This window comes from Saimiri boliviensis, chromosome 3, assembly GCF_048565385.1.
Source record: "Saimiri boliviensis isolate mSaiBol1 chromosome 3, mSaiBol1.pri, whole genome shotgun sequence".
Taxonomy (NCBI): Eukaryota; Metazoa; Chordata; class Mammalia; order Primates; family Cebidae; genus Saimiri; species Saimiri boliviensis.
The window spans coordinates 166,501,664-166,528,718 of record NC_133451.1 but is presented as its reverse complement, the minus strand read 5'-3'; the positions used below and the strand labels follow the sequence as shown (position 1 = coordinate 166,528,718).

Here is a 27,055-nt window from a genome sequence, read left to right as displayed (position 1 = left end):
TGACAGAAAGAATCTTGTCTACCCTGTTTCTCCAGCACTTAAATTATTCTTGGACACAGTAGGCCCTCTTCAAGTATTTATTGAGTCCATGGATTGCAAGTGGTACAAAGTGAGACTAAAATGTATCACTGGTTAAAAAAAAAAAATAGTGTGAGAAGCTACCAAAGAAGCCTAAGAGCCTGTGTAGGAGTTACAGTGCCTACCACCCTCTAAAGCAAAAGGAAACAAAATAATAATATGCAAACACTTAAATAGTGCTTACTCCATGCCAGGCACTGTTCTAAGCATTATATGTATATATATAAACTCATTTTTATCCCTCATAATACATAGGTTTCTCATTCGCATTCCCCACGCTTTTTTGTTGTTGTTCTTTTTGCAGGTGAGTAATGTGAAGCACATAGGTCAACTTGCCCAGGGTTATAGTAGTTAACAATAGACTTACAAGTTGAACCCTGGCAGTGAACACTTTTTAAAACTATTATTTGATACTGCCTTTCCAAAAAAGCTGAGTGGTTGGCAGCATGGCCCCGCTAAGGTTTCTCTGTGAACGTAAAAATAAGTCTACGTTTATTATAAATAAGCGAATAATAAACGTATACTTAGTTTCGTCCACAGTAGCAGCAACGCCTTTAGTTATTACGTGCCAGCGTTCTCTATTCTTGTCAGCTTTTCAGATCCCACACGATTTTGGCCGCAGTAACATCCCATTTCACCATGTCAAGTTTCTCCCCCATCCCGTACGCCCCCTCACGCCAGTGTTTGTTCATTTAATCTGCTCCGAACCCTGCATCTGCGGCTTTCTAGGGGCCAATGTTAACTCATCTGTGAAACAGCAATAGTATCTGACTAGTCTCCACCCCGAGAGAGGACTGAGGGAACGGTGGAGTGTGAGAGCGGTCTACTGATATTAATTTCTGTCACTCTGATGGTTATTGCAAGTATCCTTTTCTCCTCTGCACTTTATGAGAAAAGAAACTTCACGTTCCGAAACAGCCACCATAAGCCACATTGGCTTACCCTGTTAGAGTCTGCGCAGTAGCGAAGGCTAGAGCGCTTGCTTTCTCATTTTCCGCCGCCGCGCTTCGATGACGTAAATTTCCTGCGCCGCGGGAGCAGCAGCGGCGCTTCGGGAGTCAGGTTCCGTTTTCCCCGCGGATTTTGGTGCCGGTGGGGTCCGCGACCCAACACCATGAAGGAAACGCCACTTTCAAACTGCGAGCGCCGCTTCCTGCTCCGGGCCATCGAAGAGAAGAAGGTATGGTTTGGTCCCTGCAGAATAGCGCGCTGCTTGGGCGCCAAGGTGTGAACTCATAACCTGGCCCGCCTGGGCCGGGGGAGCAACTAGGGGAGCGACCGGCGCGTGCACCCCAACCCTCAGGCTTTATTATAATTTTTTGGTCGGGTTCTTCTCAAGGTTCCAGTCACCCCAGCAGTTGTCTATGCTGTAGTTTCCGCTTTCCTATATGGGCGGGGTGGTTAGGATTCCACTTTGCTCCAAGTGCTTAGCCCAGGGCCAGAAAAAGTAATTGCTTAAGAAATATTTGTTGAAGGAATAAATGAATGAACTTGTGCTTACAGCGGCTGGATGGCAGACAAACCTATGATTATAGGAACATCAGGATCTCATTTGGAACTGATTATGGATGCTGCATTGTGGAACTGGGAAAAACAAGGTAACAGGATTTACATAAGATACACATTCAAAAGGGAGAAGTTTGAAAAAAGACCTATTGACTCGGTTGTTTATAAACCAGCTAAGAAGTCTGGACGGTATTCTTTGTTTAGCAGACAAAAATAAGTATTTTTTTATGCAAGATTTTTTGGTTTTGTGGTCACTATTGAAATTTTTTTTGTTTTGTTTTGTTTTGTTTTGTTTTGTTTTTTTGAGATGGAGTTTCGCTCTTGTTACCCAGGCTGGAGTGCAATGGCGCGATCTCGGCTCACCGCAACCTCCGACTCCTGGGTTCAGGCAATTCTCCTGCCTCAGCCTCCTGAGTAGCTCGGATTACAGGCACGTGCCACCATGCCCAGCTAATTTTTTGTATTTTTAGTAGAGACGGGGTTTCACCATGGTGACCAGGATGGTCTCGATCTCTTGACCTCGTGATCCGCCCGCCTCGGCCTCCCAAAGTGCTGGGATTACAGGGAAATTTTTAATCATAAACATATTTTCTGCCACGGATCACATAGTTCCTTCTGACTTCTATAAATCGTGTAGACAACCGGTAGTGATCACACTGAATTTGTTTCTCATACTAGTATAGAGACCTTGAGCGTCTTTTCATTAACTATACATCCTGCTTTCCTCTTTTTCCTGGGTGACATGAAAATTAGGTTTTCTGATATTCACTTTAAAGTTGTGAGACTATTTGGTCAGTTAATAGTGGTGAACCATATCATGTGAAAACCCTTAAGAAATCTCAAGTTTTCATGCCATCTTGTATCAATAAATACTTGCTTTAGAGGTAAAGGCCATTGATTTTTAAAACAATCTGTGGAATAGTAAACATTGTAATAAGATTTTTTTCTGTTGTGTTTTTAGGTGTACCAATTTATGTTTTATTTCTGTGTATGTTATACTTTTATATATAATTTTATCTCCTATGATATATTTGGCTGAGTATGATATTACTCAGAGTAAGATTGAAACTCATTATCTGTTTCAGATTTTTTTTTGGGGGGGGAGGGAAGGAAGATCTATTTAGTTAATATTTTGTACCTTTATCTTTTCAGAGTTCTTGGACAGGTTTCCTGTGAACTTGTGGCTCCAAAACTCAATAGGGCAACAGAAGGTATTCTTTTTTTTAACCTTGAACTCTCTCAGATGGCTGCTCCAGCTTTTGAACCTGGCAGGTACTTAAATCTTTTTCTTAAGCTACTTTAGTCATAGGAGAACCTTACAGCAGTGAGGTTTTTTTTTTGTTTGTTTGTTTCTTTAATACCTGGTGTTGTATTTCATGACATTAGCCCATTCCTATTTTCCTGTTATAGGCAGTCAGATCTCTTGGTGAAGTTGAATCGACTCTTGGAAAGATGTCTAAGAAATTCTAAGTGTATCGACACTGAATCTCTCTGTGTTGTTGCTGGCGAAAAGGTGACGAATATGCCCAAAGTTCTTTTTTTTTTTTTTTTTAAACCCCAAACCACATGGAATGGAGAATATGCCCCAATTCTTAATCTTAGGATGAATATTATTGATTCATGGATCCCAGTATCTGTGCTTTTATTCTCAGAACTTTTGTTAACTCAGTTTTGTACTGGTTCACTTTACTTCAGAGGTGAAGTAAACTTTGTGCCATCTCTCTCTCTCTGAAGGGACAAAAATCATTATATTTAAAGGGTGAAAATATTAACTTAGATTTGTGTGTAAAATATTTTATTTAAAGAACTTGTGGCTTTTTTATATAATCTCTCATTTATTTTCTTATGTTACCTACATGAGTTCATAGAAGCAGGTAGTTTTCTTCTTTCATGCAGAACTCAAGAACAGATGAAATCCTTCATTTTGATAGGTTTATTGATTTACACAGGGCCACACCATGTCAGTAGCAGGGATAACTTTGGAAATCTTAGTCCCAGTAAATTGTACTGCATTAGGATATTAGAATTTTATTATTATTATTATTATTATTATTATTACTATTTTGAGACAGAGTCTCCCTCTTTTGCCTAGGCTGGACTGCAGTGGTGCAATCTCAGCTCACTGCAACTTCTGCCTCCCCTGTTCAAGCCCTCTGAGCGGCTGGAACTATAGGCACCTGCCTCCATGTTCCGCTAATTTTCATATTTTTAGTGGAGACAGGGTTTCACCATGTTGATCAGGCTGATCTTGAACTCCAGACCTCAAGTGATCCACCTACCTCAGCCTCCCAAAGTGCTGGGATTACAGGGTGAGCCACTGTGCCTGGCCAGAATTTGATTCTTGATTAAGATATTTTGACAGGCTTTTTACTCCACAGAAATCATTTAGCTTTCCATATTCCATACCTAAGTATAATATACTTCCTATTTGCATTACTTGTAAGCTTATTAAAAATATCATAAAACCTAAAAGTTTATTTATTATTTACTCTTAGGGATAGGGTGACACTCTTGTCCAGGGAGGAGTGCAGTGGTGTCATCATAGCTCAGTGTAACCCTGAACTCCTGGGCTCAAGGGATCCTCTTGCCTTAGCCTCCCAAATAGCTAGGACTACAGGTGCATGCCATTCCACCTGGCTAATTAAAAACCATTTATTTCTTTTTGTAGAAATAAGGTCTTGCTGAGTTGCCCAGGCAGGTCTCGAACTCCTAGGCTTAAGCAATTCTCCCATCTTGGCCTCCTAAAGTGCTGGGATTATAGGTGTAAGCCACTGTGCCTGGCCTAGGGTTTGTGGTTTTTAAGTTAACAAACGTGATAAAAGTATCATTAGATTTGAGGTTAGGAAAATCTTAGTATTAAATGTTAGAGTGGTTCTGTTTATTTAAAGTATGTGTTTTACTGTTGTTAAATGACTCACACAGTATTTCAGATGTTTGGCTTAAAATTTCTAAAATGTATTTTTTGTTGACAAACTAGAAGGAGTAACTGCCTGTTTTAACAGCAAGAAAAAATTTGTACACGATGTTACTTTTCCTAATAAATAGCCACTGATTGTAATCAGGATTTATTTTTTTTAAATTCACTTTTCAGGTTTGGCAAATACGTGTAGACCTACATTTATTAAACCATGATGGAAATATTATTGATGCTGCCAGCATTGCTGCAATCGTGGCCTTATGTCACTTCCGAAGACCTGATGTCTCTGTCCAAGGAGATGAAGTAACACTGGTAAGCTCTTATGTGACCAGGATCCTTGATATGAATGAATGAGGAGTGTCCTAAATGTGCAGGCAACTTGCTTTTAGTGAAGTTATGTTGCAGATGGCAACTTGGTTGGTTCTAAAATTTGTTCATAAGGCTAAAACTGCACGTGGTCAAAATTGTCCTTGAAATCTCTTACATTTCCTCTACTGAAACATCTGTCAGTAAGCACATACCCTAGCCTGGTTTTCCAGAATAGAATTGATGACTCTTTTGGATTGAGCATTAGATGAAGTGGTTGACTTATGTTTAGGGGCCATATGTGTGAAAAGTACATGACTCTTAGCACAGTGAGTTGCTTACCCTCCAAGAGGCATGCAGTAGCTGAAAAGGACTGAGGAATCAGCAGGTTTATATTTGTCTCCGGGACTTTTGTTCATTAAGCAAAGAGATGACAAAAGTCTATCAGAAATACGTGGAGGGCTTGTTAAAACATACTGCCAGACTCTACTCCTAAAGTAAAACAGGGCTAGGACTTAAGAATTTGTGCTTCTAACTTTAAATTCTTAGGTAATACTGATGTTGCTGGTCCAGGGAGCACATATTGAAAACCATTGACCTACGTTGTCTTTATCTTTTATGCTGAGTATGTCAGTTTTGATTTATATAAATTACATGCTAGAGGCCGGGCGCGGTTGGCTCATGCTTGTAATCCTAGCACTTTGGGAGGCCGAGGCAGGCTGATTGCCTTAGCTCAGGAGTTTGAGACCAGCTTGGGCAACATGGTGAAACCCCGTCTCTACTAAAATACAAAAAAAATTAGCTACGTGTGGCAGCGTGCACCTGTAGTCCCAGCTACATGAGAGGCTGAGGCAGGAGAATTGCTTGAACCCTGGAGGCAGAGGTTGGCAGTGAGCCGAGATCACATCACTGCACTCCAGCCTGGGGGACAGAGCAAGACTCCATCTCTTAAAAAAAAAAAAATTACATGCTAGAATAATGAAAGTACACAAGTGCACTGTAGTTATAGTTTGAGTCCTGAACTTGCAAAAGAAAACATCAGATGCCCAAACTTTTTAAGCAGTGATTCGTAATTTTGTTTTTGGGCAGTAGACTGGAGCAGAACCATTAAAAACTGGGAAGTAGGGACAAAGGTTTATTAATAGTAGTGGTAATATTCTTTTAGAGGAGGGAGTTTATATAAGGAAGTAAAAAAAAAAAGGAGAGCGCGATTACTGGACTTGAAAAATCAATTAAAGAATACTCTGGTGTTTTTGCTAGTGGGAATGTAAAACCGTACAGCCATGTTGGAAAAATTGGCTGTTTTCTTAAGTTTTAAGTGTAGACAACATTCTATATGCAGAAAAATAACAATAGAAGAAGAAAATACTCCTTTTTTTTTTTTTTTTTTTTTTTTTTTTTTTTCCTGAGACAGAGTCTCACTCTTATCCAGGCTAGGGTGCAATAATGTGATCATAGCTCACTGTAACCTTTGCCTGTTAGACTTAAGCAGTCTTCTTGCCTCAGTCTCCTGAGTAGCAGGGTCTACAGGCATGTGCCACCCACCTGGCTAATTTTTGTATTTTTTGTAGAGATACAGTTTCACCAAATTGCCCAGGCTGGTCTTAAACTCCTGGGTTCAAGGGATTCTCCCACCTTGGCCTCTCAAAGTGTTGGGAATTTCAAGCGTGAGCCACCATGCCCAGCTAGAAATACACTTTCTTATATGTACATCTTTCAGCAGATTTGACCTAATAATAATAAATTGCAATGACTTAAAATTAGGGGAAAAAATATTCCAGTAATTTCATTCCTAAAAATCTACAGGAGGAATAAGAGCTTATTATGTTCATTCAAGGACTTGAATGCAAATGTTTATAGCATCATTTATTAGCCAGAAACTAGAAACAATCCAAATGTCCAGCTGGTGAATAGTTAAAATGTGCTATATACCAATAATGGAATACTGTTCAGTGATGAAAAGAACTGAACTACTGATAAGTGCTCCAAGGTGCATGAAACATGCTAAGTTGAAAGAAGCCAGGCGTAAAACATTACAATTTTTTTCCTCATTTATATAGAATGGTCAGAAAGATTTATAGAGACAGAAAGAAGATAAATCAGTGGTCGTTTGGGCCTAGGGTGGAAGTACACCAAACTCCTATGGACTACAGACAGATTCAGAGGAATTTTGGGGGGTAATGGAAATGTTAAAAAAACTAGATTGTGGCTATGGGTCTGTAAATGTATCCATAACTATGCATTTACTAAAAATTGAATCATATACTTAAAATGAGTGAATTTTATCGGATGTAAATTATACGTCAGTATATTTTTGAAAAAGCTTTTTGAAAAAGTTGCACAGTTTGAGGAACATGAGTGGCAAAATCAAACAGGTAATTATTAATATAAAAAGTTATTTGGGTACTCAAAGGATTAAAGGAACTTCATTTTTTATTTTAGTATTTAATGTGCAAGGTGATTTTTTTTTTTGCATGTTCATAAATTAGTGACTATAATTATTAAACATTTTCTTTTGAAACAGTATACACCTGAAGAGCGTGATCCTGTACCATTAAGTATCCACCACATGCCCATTTGTGTCAGTTTTGCCTTTTTCCAGCAAGGGTAAGCCTCACCTTGTCATGGGCCAAAATTACAAATGCAGCTAGGAATTTTATTGCTCTACTCAAATGTCATGTTAATATTAATATTCTTTCTTTGTAAGGGCATTAGTTGGCAAAGAGCTTTCTCAATAGAAGTCACAAAACTCTTATACCATGATGAAGATACTTCCTAACATTTTCTTTTCATGGCATACTTAAAAACTTAGGCATTTACTATGGTATGATAGTGTCTTATGTTTCCTAAGGATGTGCAGGGGTTAAGAGAATTATATGCTAGGCTCTAATTTGGGAAAGTGGGGTAAGAATTACTCTGAGTTACTGGAAGATAGGGGCCTTTGGAGCATATTAAATAGAGTAGTTCTAGAAGTGAGTTACAAGGGGGGATGATTCACAAACTGGCAGAAAAAACTCTAGTGTTCTTCAGTTTTCTAGCGGTTTCTTTACTTGCTGCTAAATCCTCCTGTAGCAGAACACTTGGAGTTGTTCAGGTCCATTTAATCTTGCTTTCAAATGAAAACTTGAGCCTTAAATTTCTTTAGAAACAGTGAGATAAAAATAAGATGTTTCACACAGTGTTGTGCATAAGGACTAGAGAAAAACTTTCAAGTTTTAGTCATTGTAGTGTAGAGTTACATCAGAGGAAAATGGGCCAGGATTGTCCAGTAGAAATAAAATGTGAACCATATATGTAATTTTTCTTTTTTTTTGAGATCAAGGTCTGGCTGTGTCACCCAGGCTGGAGCACAGCAGCATGATTTTTGCTCACTGCAGCCTCTGCTTTCTGGGCCCAAGCAATTCTTCAGCCTCAGCCTTTGAAATAGTTGGGACTACAGGCGTGCACCACCATGCCCAGCTAATTTTTGTATTTTTTGGAAAAAAAAAAAAAGTTTTGCCACATTGCCCAAACTGGTCTGGAACTCCTGAGCTCAAAAGTTATCTGGCTCAAAAGTTATCAGCCTCCCAAAGTGCTGGGATTACAGGGATGAGCCACCGTGCCTAGCTGTTTAAGACAAAGTCTCCCTCTGTCACCCCAGCTGAGTCTAGTGACACAATCATGGCTCATTGCAGCTTCAACCTCCCAGACTCAAGTGATTCCCCTGCCTCAGCCTCCTGAGTAGCTGGGACCACAGCTGCACACCATGCACCTCTAATTTCTTTATTTTCTCTAGAGATGTGATCTCACTATATTGCCCAGGATGATCTCAAACTTCTGGGTTCAAATGATCCGCCCATCTCCACCTTCCAAAGTACTAGGATTATAGGCTTGAGCCACCATGCCCATGCCCAGCCTTTGTTACTTTTTAAACAGTTTTTTATTTTTTTGTGACGAGGTTTCACTCTCACCTATGCTGGAGTGCAGTGGTCTAATCAAAGCTCACTGCAGCCTCCAACTTCTAAGCTCAAGTGATTCTCCCACCTCAGCCTTCCAGGTAGCTGGGACTACAGATGTGTGCCATACCTGGCTAATCAAAAAAAATTTTTTTTTTATAGAGACAGGGTCTCACTTTGTTTCCCAGGCTGGTCTTGAACTCCTGGGCTCAAGTGATCCTGCAGTCTTGGCCTATCAAAGTGCTGGGATTACAAGTGTGAGCCACCATGCCTGGCCTCATATATGTAATTAAAAATTTTCCAGTAGTCACATTAAAAAGTTTATGTTTATTTATTTTAATTAATATATACAAAATATTTTCATTTTAATGAAATAAATTAATAATCAGTATTTTAATAATTACTCATGAGACAGTCTACATTCTTATATTTCCACTAAGTCTCTGAAATCCAGTATTTTACATACTCAGTTTGGGCTGGTTACATTTCAGGGGCTCAGTAACCACAGATGACTATTGGCTAATATACTGGAAAGTGCAGAAATAGACTATTTTTTTTATGAGCCATTAGCAGAACACAGTAGAACTTTGGAGTACAGAACATTAGGGCAACTTTAAGCAAATTAATATTATCTTAGTTCTTATTAATAAGCCAGAAGTCATTTAATCAAAGAAATAGCATTAGGTTTAGATTAAATATGATTTGAGTAAATCCAATCTGAACTTAATGTGATTTCATTGTAATAACAAGAAATATCCACTTAGCATTCATTTGTGTTCATAAACAGAATAATTTTCTTGTCTCTTTCCCCATTTCAGTGACCCAAATCCATAGGCTCAGACCTTTATTCTCTGTTGACTTTATTGATGCCATCTTTTAAAAAATTCATTACCCAAGAAATGGTAAGCATTTGATCTCAGATTTGTTCAGGTCCATTTAACATTCATTTCAGAACATATTTATTGGTGGATCCCAATGAACGAGAAGAACGTGTGATGGATGGCTTGCTGGTGATTGCCATGAACAAACATCGAGAGATTTGTACTATCCAATCCAGTGGTGGGATAATGCTACTAAAAGATCAAGTTAGTGCTTTGATTAATGTCCCATTAAGAATAGGTTGCTTCTCTTTAGATGCTTTATCTTGTCTTTTAACAAAAATCCAATGTGAATACTTCCAATGATTAATTCTAGGATATGTTAGAATCTGGTTTCAGTATTATCACTATTAAATACATTGTATAGACTGGTAGCTTAAGGTATCCTCCTCTTTCCTCCCTTGCTGCTCCCATGTCTGTCCTGGTAGAGTGTGACCCTTCCAACTAGCAGGAGGGTCTAGGGAAGAATAAGATTTATATACCTATTAAAAAAAAAAAAAAAAAAAAAGGGCGAGCATGGTGGCTCACGCCTGTAATCTCAGCACTTTGGAAGGCCAAGGTGGGTGGATTGCTTGAGTTCAGAAGTTCAAGACCACCCTGAACAACAATGGTAAAACCCCATCTCTACTAAAAATGCAAAATTAGCTGGGTATGGTGGCTGGCAGATGCCTGTAATCCTAGCTACTTGGGATGCTGGGGCAGGAGAATCACTTGAACCCAGGAGGTGTAGGTTGCAGTGAGTCAAGATTGCACTATTACACTCCAATCTGGGCAAAAAGAGCGAAATTCTTTTTGAATAAAAAAAATTAGCCGAGCTTGATGGCGCATGTCTGTGATCCTGGCTGCCAGGGAAGCTGAGGTGGGAGGATTGCTTGAGCCCAAGAGGTGGAGGTTGAGTGAGCTGTGATCATGCCACTGCATTCCAGCCCAGGCTATGGAATGAGATCTGTCTCAAAAATAAACATTTTTTAAAAAATACATGCAGTAGTAGAAATTATGTAAAAAGACAGTTTTACTTTTAGAATTTGGGTAGTTCTCAAACCCAGCTACATATCAGATTCACATGGGAGCTTTTAGAAAATAGATCTCCATATAGTATATAGTATAGGTGATTAAAAGCTGCTTTAGTTTGAATTCTTGCTCTGCCCTCATACTAGCTGATCTTGGGCAAATGATTTTATATCTTTGAGTCTCAGTTTCTTATCTGTAAAATAGGGAATGATGGCCGGGCGCGGTGGCTCAAGCCTGTAATCCCAGCACGTTGGGAGGCCGAGGCGGGTGGATCACGAGGTCAAGAGATCAAGACCATCCTGGTCAACATGGTGAAACCCCGTCTCTACTAAAAATACAAAAAAAGTCGCTGGGCATGGTGGCTCGTGCCTGTAATCCCAGCTACTCAGGAGGCTAAGGCAGGAGAATTGCCTGAACCCAGGAGGCGGAGGTTGCGGTGAGCCAAGATCGCGCCATTGCACTCCAGCCTGGGTAACAAGAGCGAAACTCCCTCTCAAAAAAAAAAAAAAAAAAAAAAAATAGGGAATGATGTCATTGTCAACACTTTGTTGTTATAAGGATATAAAGATATTGCAGTGTCTAGCATATATTGTGTGCAATTAATGTTCGTTTTTGTTATCATCATCATTTCTTTACCAGCATCACAACTACTACCCAGATTCCTATTTCTATAGATTACCCAAAAAAAGTAAGTTAGTGCATCCCTGAGCATATATGTATCTGTGGCCTCTTCCATGGTTATCTTTTATATTGTTATGTAAGAAATTTTCATGTCTGTTCCCTTAATGTGATAGTCCTTTACATATCTTAAAACAACTTTCACATCTTGCCTTAATCTGTGTTTACACTGTGTTATTTTCATGTTTAGAAAAGTCAGGCTTAAATTATAAAGGTAGAAAATTTAATTTCATAGTTTTAGTTTCTTTAGAGAAAACCATTTGGTTTATTGTCTTTAAATACAGAATTCACTTTTATAAATAGGTTTTGAGATGCAGTAAAATTGCTGGTGTGAAAGTAGCAGAAATTACAGAGCTAATACAGAAAGCTTTGGAAAATGACCAAAAAGTTAGGTAAGTAACTTTTCCAGAACTACATGGTTCTTTTTAGTTTTAAAATTTTTATTTACTTTAGTGTTATCCTAAACTCGAAAAGGTAGTGAAACTCATAACGGATATTGCTACTCATCTTTGAACAGATACAATAAAAGTATTAATGAAACTGGTTCCCAGACAAGTATGTACCACTTGCTCCTGTGCCTTAGGGAGGAGAGGGTTTTTTAACATAGGTATTATTGATTCAGTGACTTGTGGATAGTAGCTCCTTATTAACACAGCTGAAATTAGGTACATGTTTTTTACTTTGTGTGGGAGCTGGTGACTCTTGTCCTTTTGTTTTTTGAGAGGTATCTTTCAAGGTGTTGGCATCAAACCCACTTACTGCAAAATGCATCACAGATGGAAATTTAAGCCTGAGTTGAGTACAGAATTCCAAAACAAAGAGGAAGGACCCTTCTAAGAGCACAGAGGTCTTCATTGCTCCAGACTCCCAAGACACAACACAGGGAACAGGAAATGGCCCTAAATGGTCTTTTAATATATTTTTTTGTCTTAAGGATCTTCCTTGAAAAGGGGCAACCATATAAATTTCACACTTGATCTTTTCTTATTTGTTAATCTCAAGTATACTACTTAGTGTTTTTTGAAAGTTGATTGGACTTATTACATTTTCTGCAATTCAAATATAACCTATATTGAAAAGTCATGTAAGATTTTGTTTTTCTTTTGAGACAGAGTCTCACTCTTTTGCCTAGGCTATAGTGCAGTTGTGCAGTCTTGGCTCACTGATTCTCTTGCCTCAGCCTCCCGAATAGCTCAGACTACAGATGCATACCACCATGCCTGGCTAATTTTGTATTTTTAGTAGAGATGGGGTTTCACCATGTTGGCCAGGCTGGTCTCAAACTCCTGACCTCAGGTGATTCACCTGCCTGGGCCTCCCTCCCAAAGTACTAGGACGACAGGTGTGAGCCCCTGTGCCTGAAGACATAAAAGATTTTTCTTTAAAAGTTAACATTTTCTTAGGATAAAAAGAATCTAGTAACCCAAATTAATGGAAGGAAACAGATTGATTCCCATCCATCTCTACTTCTTATTGTGCTATCTTGAGCAAAATATATAACCCAGCATTTCAGTGTCCTCTTCTATAATATGGGATATTAACATTATCTGGTAGGGCTGATTTGATAGATAGAGAATAGAGTATTTTAACCTAGCACATGGTCTGGCACATGGTAACTATTTCCCTTGTTAGGCATAGCAAATTGGTGAGGTTAAGTTAGTCACATAAACTCTCTTCCGTATTTTTCACCAAACGACAAAATAATATTTTTTTTCCCTTCCTGTCTTCTATCCAATCTCCTCCTTCCTTCCCACTAAACCCCCCACAACCCCCAACACAGGAAAGAAGGTGGAAAGTTTGGTTTTGCAGAGTCTATAGCAAATCAAAGAATCACAGCATTTAAAATGGAAAAGGCCTCTATTGACACTTCGGATGTAGAAGAAAAAGCAGAAGAAATCATTGCTGAAGCAGAACCTCCTTCAGAAGTGTATCTTTATTTGGTGGTTTTTGCAGTAACAAGATTCATAACACTTGGCATTATATTAGGCTATATGAAGGGTGTGCATACTGAAATTTCTGTAAACACTGTATACTTTGTTAGAAGAACACTTAAAATACAAGATAGTGATGTTAGTAATATTATGTTGATGGTATAACATTCAGCTTTTTTTCAGGTATCCTGCAAAAACCAGATTTTAAGGACCAATTTTAATTTAGTATTGTAACTAAAATGTTGAGAACCTCTCTTCACATTTCTTCCTATTAACTGCATCCATAAAATCTTGCCTGAGTTATTTTTTCTTCTTCATTGTTCAGCCATCCATAGTGTAGGCTCTAAGTTTCTTTCCCCCTAGGAACTTGAGGCACACTTGAATCAGTCTTACAGGAAGAAAACTGTCATTGCCATCTTTTTCAACAGTCCGTCAAATAGCAGTTTTGTTACTCGGTTTTCTTAACTTGTTAAGTGTTTCTAAACCTGTGCTGTGGACTCCTGGAACTGCCCAAATTGGAGAAGGAGTAGAAAACTCCTGGGGTGATCTTGAAGACTCTGAGAAGGAAGATGACGATGAAGGTGGCAGTGATGAAGCTATCATTCTTGATAGTATAAAGATGGACACTGGAATAGAAGTCTCTGATATTGGAAGCCAAGGTAGGTGACACTATGGTACACTTATTACTATTTATTATAGTTTATATAGAGAGTATTACCATATATAGTTACATATAATGCACAAAATAAGTATGTATCACTATATATAGTAATAGCATATTAACTATATATAGAGATGTATACTAGATATATAACATATAGGATACTATATGGAGAATAGTTATATATAGGGATATAAGTATTGCTTTTATAGAGGGGCTAAATATTGTGATTTAAATTTCAACTAAATTGTGGCTAACTGCAATTCTAATGATACTAGTAGTGGTACACTTTGGCATAAAATGATAGTGACATTTTTAATTAAAACAAATTTTGCTTATGTATTTGGGTCAATTTTAAGGGAATGAGTTTAAGATCTTATTCTTGCGTGCTGCCTTTTTTTTTTTTTTGTAGTTTCTACACTGAAACAAAAAGCCCATCCCATATTATAACATAATACTGTCTAAATAAAACTTTCTGTGATGATAGAAACATTAAGCATCTATGCTGGTATAGCAGCCACTAGCCCCATGTGGCTATTGAACGCTTGAAATGTGGCTGGTGCTACTGAGAACTGAATTTTAAATTTTAGTTAATATAAAATTAAGCAGCCAATGGCTACCATACCAGACATTGCAGTATTAGAACAGAAATTGTACAGGTGACTAGAATACTGGTAGTCCTAGATGTTTCATGCATTCTGAAAGCTATAGAACTGAAGAACTTGTTTTTATGTATGGTTATATTTGCTTGTAAAAAAAAGCAAATTCTTGTCAGTGTATGTGGTAAGAACAGAAATCCTATAAGGAACTGCAAACTAGGCTGGCAGGGAAAACTGAAGGCAATATGCTTAGTAGGAATGTAATGCAAATACTTATATTCTCAAGGATATAAATTATTGCTTATGAACATTACTAGAGCCTAAGCTTTTTGTTTAATTATTCAAGTAAATAGGTAAGGAAAGAAATTCCCATTGATTGAGACCCTTATTCAACTTTCCCAGTGGTTACTTCTGTTTGGTATTATTCTTCCAGAACTTGTTCCAGGTGTTTATTTACTCTCTGTGCAGTGATGTAAGCTAATGCTGCATAGACTTGTATAGCACTGAATATAACAATTCCCTTGTTGTTGAAGATGTAAGTAAGTTGTTTCCATTTTTTCACTGTTATATTTTCAACTGAAAATAATGAAGGTGGACCTATGAACAGGAGAAACCAATTGAATACTAAAAATACAAAGAATTGATGTGGGTTAATTCACATTTTATATATATCATTACAATGATCAGGAGAAAAATGGGCAAAAGATGTGGAGCAGTTCTCAAAGAAAATACAAATGGCCAGTAATATTTTTCATGGTCAGTTTTGGCAAAAATTTTTTAAAAGGACATGGCATTTTTTGTTACTATATTTTGGGCAGTGTTAAAAAATACCAGCAATGCCAAAGGTATGTGGGAAATGGGTTCTTCTTTTATCTCTTGGAGTGTCAATTGGAACTATTTCTGGAGGAATAAAGTAGGGCAAACAAACAATTCAGTTGGCTCCACAAAAGATGATATATAGATTTCCCCCTAGCTTTCCTATGATGACATACTAAATTGTCACGCCATTTAAGAACCTATAGGAAATAAGTTTAAAGGAACAAGTGTTACAGATGAGTTCGAGAGCCCTAAGAAGCTGATTTAAAGAGAAAAGAAAGCCTCCACCTGAAGAGTAGCATGGGCTGGCTTTCTATTAGAGGCAAACAAGTTACTCCTGACCTCAGGTGGTCCACCTGCCTCAGCCTCCCAAAGTGCTGGGATTACAAGTGTGAGCCACCATGCCCAGCCCTGGAAATAAGTTTTAGAACATCTGATAGAAAGAAACTCATGTGGAAAGAAATTTTCCAAGATTAACTTTTTTTTTTTTTTTTTTAAAAAAAACAAAGATGCTCCCATAATACTCTCAGATAGTGAAGAAGAAGAAATGATCATTTTAGAACCAGACAAGAATCCAAAGAAAATAAGGTAACAAATTTCTGGTTTATTTCAAATGAATACATATACTGAACACTTCTAGAGGTTTGCTCTCTGGTTTTACTCTCATCTTGCCACACGACTATAAACAAAAAGACTTCCCTTTTTCATTAGATATCCATCTGTTCTGTGATTTACCTTGTGACTTATAAAAATTAGGATCTAATTCTGAAAAACTCTTTGGATACCAGTTTTACTCATAGCTGACACATTTTATATACTATTGGAAAAATAAGAAATGCCTCTTATTTCAATAATCCAAAACTTAACAAGCATACTCTTAGTAAATTCTTACTTTATATTCACAGAACACAGACCACCGGTGTAAAACAGGAGAAAGCACCAAATAAAAAGCCAGTGAAAAGAAGAAAAAAGAAGAGAGCTGCCAATTAAAGCTAACAGTTGTGTATTTGTATATAACTATTAAAAGGATATTTATTCCATTCTAACAATCCTGGGTATTTTTTTATTCACAAATCCACTGTAAAATCTAGCAGGATTTTTAAAATGGTTTTTTGTTTTTAATGGTATGCTTTGAAATAAACCTTCTGGAGCATTTCTTGTCTGTTAATTTGCACATAAGTTTCCCACCTCTCTCCTGCTCCCAACCTGTTGAGTTTACCCCACAAAACCTAATCAAGTTTTACAAAGAGCCAAGGTCTAGGGATCTCCACTCTACTGGTAAGTACAGATTTATTCCAGATATACTTAGATTATGCTCAAGTCAGCAAATTAATCCAGTTGCTTAGGAAAATGAATGTCAGAATTTGAGAGTTTGTTTTCCTAAAACTAATTTTAGAGGAAGGCTTTTCACTTTCCATTATAGTAAACCAAATTAACTTTTCTAAGCAAAATTCTGAAGAAGTTAAATTTGGCTTGCAAAGTTTTCCAATTTATTGTTATAATCCTGAGAGCTGGCATCATTAATACTTTAAGAAAACCACTTAAAATTAGCCAAATATCTAAGACAGATACATATACAAAAGATATACAAATTAAAACCATTTAAAAAGTAATGGATACCATAATTTGTACTTTGCCATAACTTCTGTATTCAGAAATGATTGTAAAAACCTAAGTTAAAAACTATACACCATATACTTTGAGTGATTTACATCTTAGAAAGCAAAGGCAGTCTTTCATTGTTACAGATTTAGTGTGTCTGGTGGGTTGAGGAGAGAAACACCATGATACCTATAAGTAGGGGGAAAAAAACATTTTTAGTAAACATTCACCGGGTAAAGAAGATCATGGAATAATATATGTGCTCATGTGTTGGGAACTAAAAAATGCTATTTCTATCTGACCGAGTTGATGGTTTTAGAAACATTGTCTAATCCCTGAAATACACATCCATGCCCCTTTTCCCTTCTCCCCCAGACCCAAGGCACAAAGCGTTAACTACAACCTTCGAACACAACCAGTTAAGAGAACAGATTCTCAAGGAGGTTACGGAAGATTCATGAATAAAGTTAGAATGTGAAAATAGTCTAGAAAAGAAGCTTCAATATCCAAGTTAATTCTTACTTTGAATGTTTGTACTTTTCTCTTATTGACTGTTGTGCATGCTGTGGTGCTTTGAGGTAGGTCTGATGAAGGTCCATGAGACAAGGCTTAAGACTTTCCAGGGTATATCCAGTCTTCTGTACTAATGATTCAGGCTACAAAGAAGGGAATAGAGAACCCCTGAGTTTTGCTTTTAGTAACGGACACCAAACAGAGTTAACAGTTGGCATTACGTCTATGTTATATTCCAGTACTAATCTTTAACTCTTCCAACTAGTTTTCTCAGGCCACTATTCCATCTCTGAATCCATTTGTTGCTGCTTTCCCTGCCAGCAACAGATCAGAGGCTTTTTAAAAAACTCACCTTTCAATCTAAGTTACAACTAGCTTTCCACCTAACAAACAGATGCTGTACAACAGGTAACATGCCTTAAACAGTATATAACCATCCCTCAGTATACAGGAGGGATTGCTTCTGGGACCCTCCCCGAATATACCCAAATCTGTACATACTCAAATCCTGTAGTCACCCTAACATATATATGGGTTTTGAATCCCCTGAATACTATATTCTCAATCCACATTTGACTGGAAAAAGGTTCGTGTAAGTGGACTCACACAGTTCAAACCTGTGTTTTTTCAAGGGTCAACTGTATATATTTGAAGTTTTTTCAGGTAAGAACATGTAGGCAACCCTCAGTTTTGTAGGACAATTATTTAATCTGGCACAGGCATCTGATTACAAGGTAGGTGTGTGAAGACTAATACATACCCAGCTTTGTCCCGTGACTGTATAGAGTGCTAAATGAAAGGCAGCTCCAGCAATAACTGATGGCAAATACTTCAGATATGGGTCAGCATCTATCAAACTTAATTCTCCCAAAAACTGGAATAAAAAATACTTTATGATCACAAGAGTGTCTAGAATTCAAATCTCAAATCCCTGCCTTCTAATTTTTTCCTACCTTTGATAAAGGCTCTGTAGCAACCCTAGAAAAAATATTTCACAGCCTCATCTTTAAAGAGATTCACCATTTTAGTGTTTTGCTTCATCCTCATCCTCCTTTATTAACTTTTAAAAAACAACTATTCTGACTACCCATTCCCAAGACTTCATCCTTATACCTCCTAGTGCTTTCCTGATGTAGATTATCTTTTGCCAGCAGCAGGCTTTCTTCCATACTGCAGTATCAATCTCCCTCTGAATACTAAATCTCTTCCCCACTACTGTCCAAAGGAACTAGGACCTGCCCCTAATTATTACCTAAGAATCGCCATTCAAAATGAAAGTTAACTCACCATTGCTAAACTTTCAACTTTGCAGTTTGCAGGCTGCTGATGCAGAAAGTATTGGGTAAGAAACTGATTTACTGTTGGAGCAGCTAAGTCAAAAGTAAGGACTTTCAAAACTAGATGCTCCATTCTCAGAACTTGTTTCTTGGTGTAGGTATCATCTGTAATGTACACAAACTCTGCTACTTCTGGGGGGTATATTTCTTCAAACTTTCTACAATGAAAAAAGTTTTAAGTAATCAGTCCTAAAAGAGAAGCAAGCTTCCTTATCCCAATTCTGAAATCCCATTAGCAGAATATATGGAATGAATCCAAAACCCACACCAACTGCATTTCCAGACACTTGATCATCATTTCTAGCAGAGACTGCTAAATGCTAATTAAAAGGCCCAAGTCAATGAGGCACTTTTGAGGTATTTTCCCAGTTCAGTCAAAGGAAGTAAATGAAAGGCATGAGACTTCTCAAGACGGTAACAATGCCAGAGTTCACCAAGTAGCTGAAAATTTAGGAAATACAAGTCCTAAGAAAACATATTTTATTTTCATTTTTAAATTTAGTTTTCCTTTTTTCTTTTTGAGACAGAGTCTTCCTGTTACCCAGGGTAGAGTACAGTGGTGCGATCTTAGCTTACTACAATCTCCGCCTCCCGGGTTGAAGTGATTCTCCTACCTCAGCCTCCCTAGTAGCTCATATTACAGGCTTGTGCTACCATGCCTGGCTAATTTTTTGTATTTTCAGTAGAAATAGGGTTTTGCCATGTTGGCCAGGCTGGTCTCAAACTCCTAACCTCAAGTGATCCACCCGTCTCATCCTCCTAAAGTGCTAGGATTATAGGCATGAGCTACCACGCCTGGCCTTTACTTCTTTGTGAAAGAGACACTGCTTATATGCCAGAAAGTACTTTAATACTGGAAGGAAAATGTTTTAAAATTTGTAATCTAGTGTACTATACATAATGTAAACAGTCTGTGTTCATTCAAGGAATCCAGATAGGGGAAAATTAGGGTTCTAGACTAGAACACAGTTTCATCCTACTCCACTCAAAGCCCTACCACACTGCCATCCCTAAAGTAGTCACTGACTCTCTGCCTGGTATAATAGTAAAAGGTCACCATTAAAAATCAATTTCTTCCCTAAACAAAAGGTAGTGATAACTTTTAATCAAACAAACCTAGGTAGACTTACGAGGCTAACAGCATAGCAGCAGTGCCCACAAGCTGAAGCTTTCCTCTCAGCACGGACATGGAAGAAAGGAACCTATCAATGTAGTTCACAGCCAAATGCAGGGTCTCATTCTGTAGTTTATATTCTTCTCCTACTTCAACTAACCAGTCCACGAGGATAGCTCTCATACTGTTAGTGATGTCTGGCTGTTTCTTCATGTAACCCACTTTAGGTTTACATTTAACCTATTGAGAAAATTATTTAGTAGTGTTAAAATTGCAATTAGATTATTTTACCATGAATTAAGAAAGGCTACATGCTATAAACGTAAGTGTATCATTAAAATAATTCATTAGCAGTTTAAAAACTTAAACATTATCCTCTTAATTTCATTTAGCCACATTTAACAAATATACAAACTGGATTCAGAGAACTTTTACCTCCATTTCCCTAAGGTATGTGTGAATATCCTCATGGTAGTCTGGTACTTCATTAACACTCACTGGCTTTTCATCTTCTAATACAATTGACATGTCCATAGTATGTGGTGACTCTGGGACAATTCAAAAGATATGATCAAATTTACTGTTTTTGTCTATTTAGTTTAATAGCTAAAAATGACTGCCCCTGTAAGGAATCTTATATTAGCAAAGCACTTATTTCATCAAACTAAAAAGAACTTCTCATGATGAAATATGTAGAATATTTTACCCTAGTCTTAGTAGCTCTGTACATATATCTTTGGAATGATATTAGTTATGAGGAAAAAAATACATTGGTAGGCCCCTAACAGAAAAATGAGAATCATATATTATCTTAAAGTATTCATCTTCCATTACAGAAAGGAGCAGATGGCATGGTGGTTGTTAGGATAGAGCATTTAATATCCAAGTTTTGAGATAGTATCTAAGATTTGCCCTAATGCAAATCCCAGAGTCTGACATATACAAAGTCCAATTAGGCAATAGCTAGAATCAGTTCAATGGTCTCCATTAACAAGTGTTATTAAGAAATTAGGTTTGTTGCCGGGCACGGGGACCCATACCTGGAATCCCAGCACTTTGGGAGGCTGAGGCGGGCAGATCACCTAATGTCAGGAGTTCGAGACCAGCCTGACCAATATGGTGAAACCCCGTCTTTAAAAAAAAAAAAAAGAAAGAAATTAGGTTTGTTATGGACAAACAGATTAACACTATAAATATTTTTTGTAGTGTAAATTACCTTTTGAAGCAAAGAGTATCATCCATTATTCCTTTCACATCAAAGATCACGTTGAAATTAAACTTTTTTTGCAAAATTTTAATAAAAACACAAAAAATATTTCCAAAGGACTTTTTCTGCTCACTCATCCTCCCCCACAATCAATACAACTAAAACTAAAATGAAATTTGATTTAGTGAGCTGTCCAGTGACTCAATATCCCTAGGGCAAAGAAACAGTACAAACTTCAAAGAGTTGTTTACAGCAGCTATTTTAATACATGAGTAAGGGCAAACAGCCATGGTACAACTGTTGACCTGCAGGAGGAAAAGTGTCACTTGCTGGTATCAGATGATAAACCAGACTGGTTTTATATTAAAAAAAAATTATAACACTGCAAGAGATGTTACATAATCACAATATTTAAAACTGCATCTTCAAATAACACACTCTAAGTGACATATAAGTGAATTATATAAAACAAATCCATTCTCCAAACCAAGGACACATTTATGGAATAATATTAAAATTCGCATTTAAGATCTAATTATAATTAGATTGATATGATGGCAGTGAACCTGAAAGAGTACTGTATTAGGATCCTTTTGTAGGACACCAGGTCAAGTGTTAGCTGTGAGATCCAAGATAAGTCACACCCTTTCTAAGCCTTGTTACACTAAACCTAACTCACTGTAGTCAAAATGACTACATGAGACATCACTCATTAACAATTTCCTTAAAACTTACCAAAACTACCATCCATTGGATAATCAAGAGGTACCAATGGTTTTCTGGGTCCAGGTAAACTAACGGCTGAATTAAAAGCCATGACATCTTCACACTCTGCTTTCTGGCATTCAGCTGGCTTCTTAAGAGTCTCCTCTTCTGCTTCATCCACATGAATGGTGAATGCAGGCTGTTTACTGTTTGCTTTCCAAGAAGGAACGGTGACATTCTCATCATTTACAGGAAGATCCTTAAGAGGTGCAACCTAAAAAAAAAAAAGATTAATAACTGGCTTTGAGCCTACTAGAGTTTTACATTCTTTCTCTTATGGGTGTCGGCTTTTGCTTTTTCTCCTAAATACTCTACCAGGAATTAAACTTTCTGGGACAAAGAATAGTTTTGAGTATTCAAAAAGAGAATAGATGTTCCCATTTGTCACAGGCATTCCCACAAAGGCTAACAAAAGTTAACACTAGGTGGAATTATGCAAAACTAATCAAGGCCACAAGAAGGGTCGGGTGGCAGGCCAATACATGACAAGTTTAGGAAAGACATGGCAAAAAAGTGTTGGTTCACCACTGTCGCCCGAGGGTGGAGCAACAGAGCAAATCCAGCTAAAATGGCGGAATTTGCCAAAAGCAAAGTATTTCGTACACCGTTTTCTAAAATAGAGGTCATCTCCTAAGCATGAGAAGGAAGAGGGGCAAAGTCCCACAGCAGTGCCTGGGGTTTAAAAGTAGAGAGAAAGGCGAGGAGCTGAGCAAAGACTACACGTTACAGAGCTTGGGTCTGACCCTATTATGTAAAGCAGATGCCCCTTATAGAGGGCAGAAAAGGCAGCATACACACAGTGTTGGCGGGATCGTGATGCTAAGAATTCCTATTGTGGCATCCCACACACCAGCACCAAGTGGACTCCAGACCCTGGCCCCCTTCCAAAAGCCTAGTAGATAGATGCCTTCTCGCCACTCTCCTCTGCCTGCTCAGCCAATGCCAAACCCTGCTCGACCCACCCTCCCGCAGATATCCCGCATCCCCTTACCCGTCGCGTCTTCGGCCTCTGCTGCTGCGATGCACCCCGCGGGTTCCCGGCCTTCAGTACCGCCAGCGCGGCCCGGGTCCGCGGTGGCTGGATAGGCGCTGCCTTTTCCGGGTTGATGTTCTCCTGGTCCTCTTGGAGCGCAGTCTGCTGCAATGCTAGCAGCGCCGAGCCCGCCTCGCGGGCTGCAGGCTCCGGCGCGGAGTTGCCCAACATCACTGTTCCCGGGGGCAGACGGCGGGATCAGCTTGCGGCGCCAAACAGCGTGCACTCCGCCCAGCCGACCGGTCGCACCGACCCGGCCAAAGAACAGTCGTAGGCGCCGCTCACAGCCCAGGCCAGCCTACCTGCCCGCCCACTGACCCAGCTCGAGACCACGCAGGGCCGAGGAGGTTGTGAAAGGTGCAGATAGGCACTGCCGGGCGTGGCGGGCCAAAGACGCCCGGAGATATAGCTAGCAGCCCGCCGGAGCGGCGGCTGTTCTTGCAGTTCAAGTATCCCGCGACTATTGAAATGGACCAATGAAAACGCCCGGGCCTTGACGTCATTCGAGGCGACAGGGTCGCAGGCAAGTGAAGGAAGCACAAAGGTAACCGAGCAGGGGCGGGGCAGGACAGAGAAACGAACTGGGGCTGGGGCGGAAGGAAGAACGCCTGCGCGGGGAGTGGGGCTCAGGGCCCAAGCTTCCGATTACTTTAAACTGAGCCACCTAGGGAGCGAGGCGGTCCAGAGGCTGAACCTAAGCCTTTCAGGGAATTAAACGGAATTAAACCTAACGACTCTGATTTGGGCTGCCCCAGCTTTTTTAGCTCTGGGATCTCTAGTTAGCTTAACTGACTTTTTCCCAAGGTTTAAAATCTGGGCCACGTTTTGCAATATCTCCAATTCTCTGTTTTTTTAATCTGTTAATAGGGAGTAATATCTACAGTCATACGGTTGTTAGAATTAAATAATGACCATAAATCATTTAACACGGGGCTCACATAGTAATACAGTACTCAAGTTAGCAGACTATAATGTCATCTTAACATTTAGGTGTTTATTCACAGTAACCAGAATTTTTTTTTTTTAATTTTTCCTAATGAAGATGCAATTAATTTAAGATGCTACCTTGACCTACATAATAATACGTATATATAATAAATAGCAATGCATTACAAAATTTTCAAAGTCATTAATTTTTATCTATTTTTCCCCAAGCTGTGGCAGCCAACAAAAAACAATGAAATTCTAGTGACCTAGATATAATTATGTTCCTTTCAGAAGTAAAGCTTCTCTAAATATAGCAAAAACAATATGACCTTGTTAAAATAAAACTCAAGTCTTAACTGTATATGCCTTTAACAAATTTTTATATTTATATAAAAAGCTTGCACATAACTAATAAGTATAATAGCATATCCTTAAGAAGCACTGTTTTCTAAAAAATTTGTAAGTCTGCCCTTCTTGAAACATAAAGCATATTTTCCATTATCTTTTTGCTAGTTTAAAACCTTTCAATACAATATTCCCTTGAAATTAATAAATATGAATTAAGATTAATGTACAAAACTTCTGTAGCCTTAATGTCATATATGATCAAAAGAGATCTAGAAGATACTAGTGTAGGAAAATCTAAGATGGCATCACTATTTCTACATTCTTCATCAGTAGCACGTTTATATAGTTTGACTGGTTACAGCATGTCTAGTTAAGATCCCTCCACTCTGTGTAAGCTCACCTTATTTCCCTGGCTACAATTTATAGCACTGAGCCAAGACGAGGCATTTCACAAACTGCAGCAGAATCCTAAAACATTTCTAAGCAAAAGGGAAATCAGTTGGAAATTAATCCTATCTCCTGGAAAAAATAATCGGTAGGTTTTTCCACTAGCTGACAACATACATAGTAACCAGGACACCACAAAGCAAGTACCAGCATTTGGATTCTGGTCCCAGCTTTATAAAATACTAGCATGTCCTCTTAATCACAAGATTTCAATGACAATCAGTTTTCTTGTATGATCTGACAAACTTATGCAACAGTTGTAAAGATCAAATAAGGTAATATATAAAAATACATTCTGAAACCTACAAAGCAGTTTATACATTTATGTGTTTCTGTACCTTATAATACAATTGAATATATTTTCATTTTCCACATATTAGTTCTCAATTTAAAAATTAAAATCGCCACTTGCCAAAAATTCATTAAAATCCTATTTAAATCATTCCACTCGTGTTTTAAAAATAAAAATACTCTTTTAGTTTTAAAAAGTTCCATTTGTAAAAAGAAATAGAAGCATTACTTTAAAAAGTCATTATATCTCAAATATTTTTAGATATAAAAAAGCATTTGAAATTAAAGTATGTACAGAGTTAACTTGTAATTCTGTTTAAACATTTTTCATTTAAACAGACCACTTCTTTGGGACTTTACCTTATTTTTATTTCATGCTGCATCAAAGAATGAAATCAATGCATTTTGGTCATAACTGTCCAGAATTTCCAGTAGAAGAGGTACTTTAGTTTTTACATTGGTGCCTTTGAACTTAAATTTATCTATGAAAAGATCAGTAATCATGCCTATAAAGAAAAAGGTAAATTTCCTGTCACTGATTAGTTCTATTTAATGACACAGTATTTCATTAAAGTAACTGCTTGATAATCTATTTTTAAGCACCTGTAATTCTATTACTTACCATACACAAACCTAAAAGGCATGATGTTTTTAAAAATATTCATTTGGGGGGACTTTAAAACAAGTTTCAAGATACAAATCATTAGCCTAATAACTCTCTTAACAATTGATTTCAACCTATTAAATCAGACAACTGCTGGCCATTTTTACACTGCTATCAGTATCTATAACACCACAATTAGTGGTATCTTTTTTCCACCAGCCGACCATTTTGACATAGTGTAGGCAGATTCTATTTTTAACAGCTTTATCAGAATTAAAACTTTCCACCTATATGTTGACCATTCTTGGGATTTGACTTGAAGGCAAATAGTCCTAGGTTCAAAGATCTGGGCAAATCATTTCATCTTGAGTTTTCTCTTATGTAAAATAGGAATAACTCAAGCTGTCAATCCTTTATCCAAAAAGCTTGATGCAAGATGTATTTTGGAATTTTTCCTATTTTAAGAAGATAATGAAAGGAATATACTATAGTATTAACCCCAAGGGGACTGAATGGCAGCATCCAATAGCAAAACATAGTACTATTTCTGTCACAAAATATATGGATGAATATTTGCACTAAGTGTAATAAAAAAGATATAACCTCATGTCAAGTCAGGTTTTGTTATTAAATTAATTCAGATTAAGTCAAGATTTTGCAGTCAAATTATGAAAAAAACTTTGGTTTACAAAGCTGTCTGGATTTTGCAATCAGTGATAAGAGATGGTGGTTATGTACCACCAATCTCATAAGTTATTATAAGGATAAAAGAGATCATGTGCATGCCATATAATAAAGGTTAAGACATTAAATACAGCTACAGTTTGTGAGAGTCTCTGGATATGTAATAAGAAATTCAGTAGACAGGCTTAAGGATCAGCATGGACTAATGATACCAGTTGGCTCTACAGTGACTATGGAAGACTTGGCATAGTATAAAAGGCATGCATTTTAGGGTGATAAGATACTAATGCAGGCATTATCACTAACTTGCTAGGTGACAACAAATTCCTTAGACTCAGATTTCAGTTAAAGTATATGACAAATAGGCTGGGTGTGGTGGCTCACACCTATAATCCTAGCACTTTGGGAGGCCAAGGTGGTTGGATCACCTGAGGTCAGGAGTTTGAGACCAGCCTGGCCAACATGGTGAAACCCCATCTTTAAAAAAATAAAAAGCATATGAAAAATAAAGATAATGCCACCTATCTTGCAGAGCTATTGTAAGAATTAAATATCTCACCTGATTATGAAGACAGTATAAATAGTATGCTATATAACAGGTCTTATGTAAGGATTGCTAACAAAATTGTTTTTTTTAAGCTGTTCCTTCCTTCCTCACTCCTTCTTTCCCTCCCTTCACCTCCCTTACTCTCTCTGTGTTTCAATATAATTTGTGGAAAATTCAACTTCTCACCACCAAAGTAATTTTTTAATTATAAACTGACATAGCATGAATACTCTAATCCCTTATTAAATTTTGCTTTAAAAATTTTGAATGCTGCACTTTTATATTTCACGATAGCAACAAAACATGATAATTATTTGTGT

At 37.8% G+C, this 27,055-nt stretch overlaps 3 protein-coding genes across 3 annotated transcripts in view; 1 reads left to right on the top strand and 2 right to left on the bottom strand.

The window, feature by feature from the left end:
• Positions 1-1,093: 1,093 nt before the first annotated feature.
• EXOSC9 (exosome component 9) lies at positions 1,094-16,365 on the top strand. The gene is made up of 12 exons (XM_003936230.4): positions 1,094-1,258; positions 1,582-1,676; positions 2,737-2,856; positions 2,995-3,097; positions 4,676-4,813; positions 7,332-7,414; positions 9,695-9,827; positions 11,613-11,701; positions 13,090-13,236; positions 13,715-13,899; positions 15,826-15,904; positions 16,222-16,365. The coding sequence occupies exons 1-12, from the start codon at positions 1,193-1,195 to the stop codon at positions 16,304-16,306; spliced, it is 1,323 nt and encodes a 440-aa protein (XP_003936279.1). The 5' UTR covers positions 1,094-1,192; the 3' UTR covers positions 16,307-16,365.
• On the bottom strand, positions 15,901-23,771 carry CCNA2 (cyclin A2). The gene is made up of 8 exons (XM_010346721.3): positions 22,846-23,771; positions 21,825-22,068; positions 20,318-20,430; positions 19,899-20,122; positions 18,719-18,926; positions 18,192-18,305; positions 17,441-17,574; positions 15,901-17,107 (listed from the first exon to the last, which is right to left on the bottom strand). The coding sequence occupies exons 1-8, from the start codon at positions 23,056-23,058 to the stop codon at positions 17,059-17,061; spliced, it is 1,299 nt and encodes a 432-aa protein (XP_010345023.1). The 5' UTR covers positions 23,059-23,771; the 3' UTR covers positions 15,901-17,058.
• A 90-nt stretch (positions 23,772-23,861) lies between these two features.
• BBS7 (Bardet-Biedl syndrome 7) overlaps positions 23,862-27,055 on the bottom strand; it is a 48,308-nt gene continuing 45,114 nt past the window's right edge. Inside the window, exon 19 of the mRNA XM_003936229.4 lies at positions 23,862-25,406. Within this exon, the coding sequence (XP_003936278.1) occupies positions 25,273-25,406 (134 nt within the window). The 3' untranslated portion in view covers positions 23,862-25,272. The remainder of the gene's footprint in view (positions 25,407-27,055) is intronic.

Excerpts from the sequence above, each read along its gene's own strand:
- EXOSC9 (XM_003936230.4), top strand. The coding sequence starts at position 1,193 with ATGAAGGAAACGCCACTTTCAAACTGCGAGCGCCGCTTCCTGCTCCGG. Across the intron at positions 2,857-2,994 it reads CCAGCTTTTGAACCTGGCAG|GCAGTCAGATCTCTTGGTGA; the intron begins GTACTTAAATCT and ends TTCCTGTTATAG. Across the intron at positions 11,702-13,089 it reads GAAAATGACCAAAAAGTTAG|GAAAGAAGGTGGAAAGTTTG; the intron begins GTAAGTAACTTT and ends CCCCCAACACAG.
- CCNA2 (XM_010346721.3), bottom strand. The coding sequence starts at position 23,058 with ATGTTGGGCAACTCCGCGCCGGAGCCTGCAGCCCGCGAGGCGGGCTCG. Across the intron at positions 20,123-20,317 it reads CATACCTTAGGGAAATGGAG|GTTAAATGTAAACCTAAAGT; the intron begins GTAAAAGTTCTC and ends TTTTCTCAATAG. Across the intron at positions 17,108-17,440 it reads GAAAAGTACAAACATTCAAA|GTATCATGGTGTTTCTCTCC; the intron begins GTAAGAATTAAC and ends CCCTACTTATAG.